General features: G+C 35.7%; 1 protein-coding gene across 1 annotated transcript; it reads left to right on the top strand.

Annotated features, from left to right (window-relative positions):
* Positions 1 to 1488: 1488 nt before the first annotated feature.
* On the top strand, positions 1489 to 4380 carry LOC21395752 (beta-carotene isomerase D27, chloroplastic). The gene is made up of 7 exons (XM_024163035.1): positions 1489 to 1735; positions 1815 to 1954; positions 2185 to 2277; positions 2958 to 3019; positions 3329 to 3435; positions 4133 to 4225; positions 4340 to 4380. Exons 1-7 carry the CDS (start codon positions 1489 to 1491, stop codon positions 4378 to 4380), a joined length of 783 nt encoding a protein of 260 aa, XP_024018803.1.
* The last annotated feature ends 3060 nt before the right edge of the window (positions 4381 to 7440 follow it).

The raw sequence follows: 7440 nt of genomic DNA, 5'->3' as shown, positions 1-7440 counted from the left end.
TTTTGTTTTTTTTTTTTTTTTTTTTTTTTTTTTTAACTTTTGTTTCCTCGTCTTTTTGTTGTTTTGATTTAGATCCACCATTGGGGGATTGTGTGTGGGTGTATTTTTTTCCCCCTAAAAATTGTAGTAAATATATGAAATTAAATTAAGTAAATAGTTGATTTTAAAACTATTTGAAGTAGAAAACAGTTTACCTTATAAATATTTACGACTAACAAAAAGATTTTAAAACTATTTTTTTTACACGATAAATTACTATTTATTTTAAATAATTTTTAAAGTATGTTATTAGTTTTATAAATATGTTATTTACTACTTTCTCCGCTTCTCTCTCTTCTTATTTAGCAGCATAGTACCTTTAAAGAAAAAAAAAGATTATCAAATCTGTCTTATTTATTTATTTTTTCTAACTGGAGATTCAAACTCTATATTTTAACATTGCAGATAAGAGTAAATGTACCAATTTTCTCTAAAGTCTACACCACTCAAATATACTAATTTTTATCGAAGGGTTGTGTTTATCTATTTATGTTTTTCCCTTTTAATCCTCCCAAATTCCTTTCCAAAGCGGAAATGTTAGTGAACATTTGTGCAATGTTGAGTTTTTCTAGACAGCTAAACTAGCCTCTAGGAAGACCACAAAATGTGCCTTTTAAAAATATGTACAAATTAAGGTGTACACGGGCAAAATAATTCGGAGCCTGCTAAAAATTTTCTCCATAAGCTTTGTAGCACAAATTCAGTAAAAGGAAATACAAAATGAAAAAAAAAATGATATAGTTTCAATAAGGTTTTTGTTCGATAACATGATTGATTTGTTCAACCAAAGAAGAATTTGAAAGCATGTTTTCTAGCATTTGTTATTTAGAACTACATAGATTCCTCAGATTGTTCATAACCACATGCTTGGTCTTTTATTTATTTATTTATTTGCTACGAAAATGCTTGATCTTTTTAAACAAGGAAGAACAAGAAACATGTTTTTCAGCAACTGCTATTTATTTATTTATCTACTCTTATATATAAAATCAACAATTGTTATTTGGAATAATATATTACATTGTATCTAACAAAAAATTGGATTTATCCCCTCAATGGTTACCTCTTAGATTTCTGTAAGGCGGCTAATAATACTATTAAATTTTTACCGCAATATTGTTTTTACTCTTTATAGTCGTCCTTGTACAACCTTCTTATTAAAATGGGCTCTTCGTGGATCCCCAATAGACCATTACAAACAAACTCAACAAAAAGGCATCTTTCGACCCAAGAGGAATGCTTGAAAGAGTTCGATATGTTCAAGATTCCATACTACAGGATCTGTCAATATATAGCGTGGACTTCCCTTTTAAAATGCTCAACATTTACTCTTCTCTTCTCATCATCATCAACAACTCACTTTCTTTTGCTTACACCAATCATTAATAAACATACAAAGAAAAACAAAAAAAACCTCAAGTTTACTTTAAACTTATCTCTCTGTCATAAATGGAAGCAACACGTCTTTCGCAAACCAAGAGCCTTTGCTCAACATCCCTACCTCACCGCAGGCTTATTGTGCCTCGGCCTAAACGACCCTCATTTGTCGCGGTGCTTACGCAGCCGGCAGATAGCATCGGCATAAGGCCCTTGGCAATACCAACCGTAGTGACCGAAAAGGCCGGTCCTTACAATGATAGCTGGTTTGATCGGATTGCCACTCACCATCTCTCGCAGAGTGTCCAGGCTGCAACAGGTTCTTTACTTTGTTGCGTCTTTCATTCAATATAAAGATGTATACTAGACTTCATGCAAAATTCTAAAATCATATGCAGGGTTGAGAAATAGTAAGAGTGGATATGAAAGCTTAGTGGAGGCAGCTACGGCTGTATCCAGGAACTTTGATGCAACAAAACAGCGAGAACTTGTTATACAAGCTCTTGAGAAAGCTTTTCCGAGGCCAATTCTTTCTCTGGCAAGTTCATGACTTTATCATTATTATTTTTTTCATCTTTTTTGGGTAGTCTTTAAAAGCTCAATCTTCTAATCCCAAACAACAAGAGGAGGGATATTTTGATCATTCAATCATCTTTTTAAGTCTAGTATTTTGTTGTTTTTCTCATGAGAATCTTTGTCGTAAGTTATAAATGCGCAGTGAGGTAATAATTCACTGCAATATTGATGCAATATGTGTCCAAATGACAGATAAGAACATTGCTGCCGCAATCGAAATTTGCAAGAGAGTACTTTGCTGTCTTCACCACCTTGTTTTTTGCGTGGCTGGTTGGACCTTGTGAGGTACTGGAGCTTAGAGCTAAGGAATTTCTTTCGTCTAACTTTTTCTTTTGGTCGTACGGCTATATTTGATCTGTCCATAGTAGCCCCACCAACTAGACCCACTTGAATAATTTTTTTGAGGCAAATCAAAATGATTTTGGGCTAGTCGCCCCCCCTGCTTGTTTGCACTGTGCTAGAAAGGCTAGTGTTGATCCACTTTTTGCGACTTATAAGGGTAGACGGTGGCATACTTGGATAACCCCGGGAAGACTGCGGCAACCCCACGTAGTATATGCTCTGCCCACCGCGGTGGGGCTGACATAAATCTAAGACCTTATTGAGCAGAACGAGCAGCCCTACCATTCCACTAAATGACCGGTGGTGTTCCACTTTTATGCAAAGAGTTAAGAGTACCTGCAAATTTGGGAGGGCACATGAGCCTGTAATACTCTGCGTCATGCCATTTGGTTGGTGACTTTGTTGTCATCATGACATGATAGGCCAAATCACACTCAATTAAGCAGAAACGTATTTGTAATTTTTGCGCTTTTATGTCAGCAACATTCGCAGACAAATCCTTTTGTCTATTTTTCACACAAAAACACAGATTCAAAAGCGCACACACATCCTAATAACCCATTGAGATATTTTAATGTAAGTTCAAAACAAAATCTAACAGGAGTCATCTTATGAATGACAAGGTCCGGGAATCAGAGCTCAATGGAAGAAGAGAAAAAAATGTAGTCCACATAAAGAAATGCAGGTAATTTTAATTTTTAATTTTCTTTCCTGGGTTTTGCTTTTTCTTTTTTAACATTATTTTTACGCTTAAAAGGGGTCCCACCTCACCAACCTAAGAGACATTCCCTTCCTAAACCGTTCAGCTCCAATGATTGTGCTGGTGCCGGACTCTTCTCCCCTGCATTTCAGTCAAACAATTTCATCATGACCATCGAATTGTTGTCATAATCATTTTTAATATAAAAATCAGTATTGACACTATAAAATTAATCACCCCCAATATTGTTCTATTGTCAGTAATCCCTTTACTTTGTTTCAACAAATTTTGCAGGTTTTTAGAGCAGACAAACTGTGTGGGGATGTGCAGTAATCTCTGTAAGATACCATCTCAGACCTTCATAAAGGACTCCCTGGGAGTGCCAGTCAATATGGTCCCAAGTAAGTAATGACCAAAACATAAAGCACAAAAATTTCACACAATATGCGGTCTTCATTATAAACAAAACTGTGCTGATTTTCTTGTTTGCTTAGTATATTGAATTCTTACATATAACATATACTAGTTGTTTCCCTAGAAATAAAATGAAACAGGAAACTTGTTTCAAAGGAAATATTATTCTAATGAAAAAAGATCAACAAAAAGGTGAAAAAAATTACTTGAAAAATTAATAGTACCTGCACTTTAAATGTGGAGGGCCATGCTCATCATGCCAATGGAGGGTCCCATTCGTACGCCATAGAGGGTGCAGAGCCGCAAGTAGAGCCATACAAACTCAGTTGAGAATTCCATCATACAATATTAACACTATAAAAACATAAGATTAATGGAAGAAAGCCACAACACAAATTAGTCATGATTAAGGTCAAGAAACTATAACCCTTTGAATTCTTCTGTTCCCCATGAAGCCAATCATGTTTCTATAACTCGAGCTCTGCGACGTATAATGCTGCCACACAGGCACACAGCCAAATACCACTTAATGGGTGCAAATCAATATCGAAAATTGGCCACATAACCCAAAATCATCATCAAATGTAAACAATTTAGTAAACTGAATAGAGATTTTAGATTGTTAAAATGAATCAACATCATCTGATGGAGCTGACGTAATGAAATCGTACTGTTTATGTGCAGACTTCGAAGATATGAGCTGTGAGATGATATTTGGTCAGCATCCTCCAGCATTGTTAGATGATCCTGTGTTTAAGCAACCATGCTACAAATTATGTAATAACTTAATACACATTTTCTTCATTGTCACAGCATGCCTCATTGATATGAATTGTAGTATCAGATATTCAAAAAAAAAAAACTAATTTAGTGTATATGTAACTTACGCAGGCAAAGCAAGCCGAAGGCACCATACAAAATGCTCGAGCTAATGGGAAAGAACGGGTTCTACCTTCTACAAAGGCCACTGTCAGATATTTCAATTTTGCTATCCAATATTGTCAAATAAGTTCATATTCACCACGCACTTCTTGTATTACAACAGTAAATTACTTACATCTTTTGAGAAATTTGAAGCGGAATTTTCTTGAAAGTCCATGACATGATGTGCTAATAACCACAAAATGAAATAAGAAGATTTTGTGAGAAAGGAATCAAGGAGAGAGGAAGGGATGAAGGGGAAAGGGTAATAAATGTAAGTGACCTTTGTAGATGAGAATTATGGCGTTGAGACACAATATTTTATCATAGAAATGTAAAATAGAATATGGAAGTATTTTCATGATTCCCATTTAGATATTGCAATGGAACAACTTCAAGTATAATGAAATAACAAATAAGAATTAGTGTAAATTCTTCGGACAACAGTTTCTACACAGGAATGTAATAATCAAACCTAACAAGTCAAAATCTGAGAAGTCAAAACCCCAAGGCATGTGTGTATAAAGACGCAATGTAACATTGCAGATTCAATGGAATTTGAAAGCTGCATAATGAAACAATGTAACAGGAGAAATGTCAAGTTTAGGTTGAAATTGTCTTGTGACACATCTCGACCATGATGAGACTTGTCCCTCCTTTAAGCAACTGAGACAATATGGTATGCACTCAACGAATCATGATGAGACTGGTGATTACTAGTGATATGGTCACATAAAAGACAAAAGAGAAAATATGCATGGAATTTGTCTCAAAAGCATATGTAATGGGCAACTATATCATGGTCACTCAGAATTTTTGGTTGAATGAACGTATTCACACTGATAAAAGAACATTAAATTCACATGGGAGTTATGGAACTATTAATCATTGGGACAAAGTGAAACGAAGCAATGACATGGCAATACTACACAAGCTCGACAGATCTACAAAATGAAAAGATATTTTAATTCTTTTCCCTCAAAACATAAATCATTCTCCTGTTTACTTAAGGTACATGATATCAATTACCTCTAGAGGTTTTCCTTGTTATTTATGATGAGACTTTCAGTGGGTGATGCATCCTCACTTTCTTATAGACGGTAATGAAAATGGCCATTAGAATCTTGAGAGAAAAAGTGTTTTGACTGAAGATTAAATGTAGGTTTAATATCGGCAAAGTGGACCAATTGTGTCTCCCACCTTTTTTGTGCTGTGTAGTGATTAAGGGGAAGATTCTTTGGACGTCTTTTCTGTCTCACCGGGAGAGCGACCGAGTGTCCTGACCACTACTCCATTAAAAAATTTGGCTGAAAGTGGTTTCCTCCATAATAGCGTTTTGAAGTGTTTAGGTGTAGAGGATGTGCAAAACACGAGAAGTGATGATGGATGCAATCATGCAAGTGCCACATCTATGGGCTTAGAAAAATAATGCTAGGAACACAACTCTAATCCAACTTTTGTACAAACTTCTGAGGTTGTTATTCTTTTATTAATAGGTGTTTAAACGTTGGCTATATCATTCAATAATAAGAGGTTGTACTTACCAGTAAAATAATGACAACTCAATAGTTAGTACAAAGATTGATATTAGAGTTATTGTCCCTAGCATTACTCAAATTAGATTTCTTCTTTACCCCTCATAAGATGACCAATTTTTGTATCTAAATGAATGATATTCAACAGGGAAGCACTAAACTTAAGCAAGCAGAGAATTAGTAACACCCCACCACCTAAATGATACTTCTTTTGGAATAAAGAGTAACAAGAAATAAATTATAAATAGGTTCAGCTTCATTCCAATCAAACATGTACACTAACAATAAACATACCTTAATGTTCAGAGCCGCCGAAAACATTTCGTACGTTGAAGTAAAAACCATGGCCCTCCACACGCTCTCCATTGATCAGGACTTGTATGGACTATGAACTTCACTCCATAACAAAACATGGCCTCGTTCATTTCACCAATTCAAGTGTAGAATTCTAGTTTTGTTACAGTAAAAAGCTCTAAAAAATAGTCACATCTAACTTTTTTGCTACAGTAAAAAGCTCTCACATAAAGTCACATCTCAACTCGAATCAACGAACTAAATGGGCCCTTAATTTTCAGCACTTAGTTTCACACTCACAACTATGACATCATTAGGATGTCATCATGAATTCATTAAGCAGATTACTTGTAACTACTCTTTGAGATGATCAAATAAGAAGGCTAGCTATAGTTAAACAAGTTCAGAGAGAAGAATCTTGTCTGATTCTTTAACAAGGAATCATATTGATGAGTGAGTTTTACTCGCTCATTTGGTATCATTTTAGACTTAATATCTAGTTGGTTTCGAGGTTTTTGTTAGTTTTTATGTGTGTTTTCGTTCTTTGTTTGAATGATAAGTGGAAGTCTATGATTAGGAAGGTTTTGGACAAATTTCGGTGGAAAAAGACAGCAATCATAGCGCTTAGGCGCCAATCTATAGCGTCTTGGCGCTGAGTTTTATGGAATTAGCGTATTGGGCAGAACTGATGGCGTTTTGGCGCTAGTTTGCAGCGCTGCGGCGCTGAAATCCGGCAAAAATTGTGCACCGGGCAGAATGGGCAGCGCTTAGGCGCCCATTACAGCGCCGCAGCGCCCAGGAATTTTATATAGCAGCGCCGTAGCGCTAGAAACATAGCGCCGCGGCGCTACGATACGAAAAAATACGCGTTTTGAAGGCCAATCGCGAGAAAACTTACCCTTTTTGACCCTAAGGCTCTGAAACATATAAATAGATGATTCTAAGGCAATTAAAAGAGACTTTTAGACTGTGGAATGACGGCTGGCTTTTGAAAGAGTATTCAAGAGGAGAAAAGGAGAATTGGGACGGAGAAGAAGAACGGCTCAAATCCGGAGACGAAGACGCTTCAATTCAACTCCAAACTAGTTCTTTTCTTTCCTTTCCAATGATTAAGACTTTATTTAGGAATTTATTTTGTTTAGAGATGAACTAATTCCTTTTTCTAGGGCTACGATGTAGCCGGATTATGAATGTTCGAATTCTCAATCTTCTTTTTAAGTAATTGATGTTTAATCCATATAT

The sequence above is a fragment of the Morus notabilis genome, unplaced genomic scaffold (assembly GCF_000414095.1).
Source record: "Morus notabilis unplaced genomic scaffold, ASM41409v2 Scaffold345, whole genome shotgun sequence".
NCBI classification, from domain to species: domain Eukaryota; kingdom Viridiplantae; phylum Streptophyta; class Magnoliopsida; order Rosales; family Moraceae; genus Morus; species Morus notabilis.
Note: the sequence above shows the minus strand (reverse complement) of the source record. Positions and strands in the feature narration are given on the sequence as shown.

What these genes read in the sequence shown, in the direction of transcription:
- LOC21395752 (XM_024163035.1), top strand. Translation starts at nt 1,489, where the DNA reads ATGGAAGCAACACGTCTTTCGCAAACCAAGAGCCTTTGCTCAACATCC. An exon ending in GGCTGGTTGGACCTTGTGAG is followed by an intron (nt 2,278 to 2,957) that starts GTACTGGAGCTT and finishes ATGAATGACAAG; the next exon opens with GTCCGGGAATCAGAGCTCAA. An exon ending in GCAACCATGCTACAAATTAT is followed by an intron (nt 4,226 to 4,339) that starts GTAATAACTTAA and finishes TAACTTACGCAG; the next exon opens with GCAAAGCAAGCCGAAGGCAC.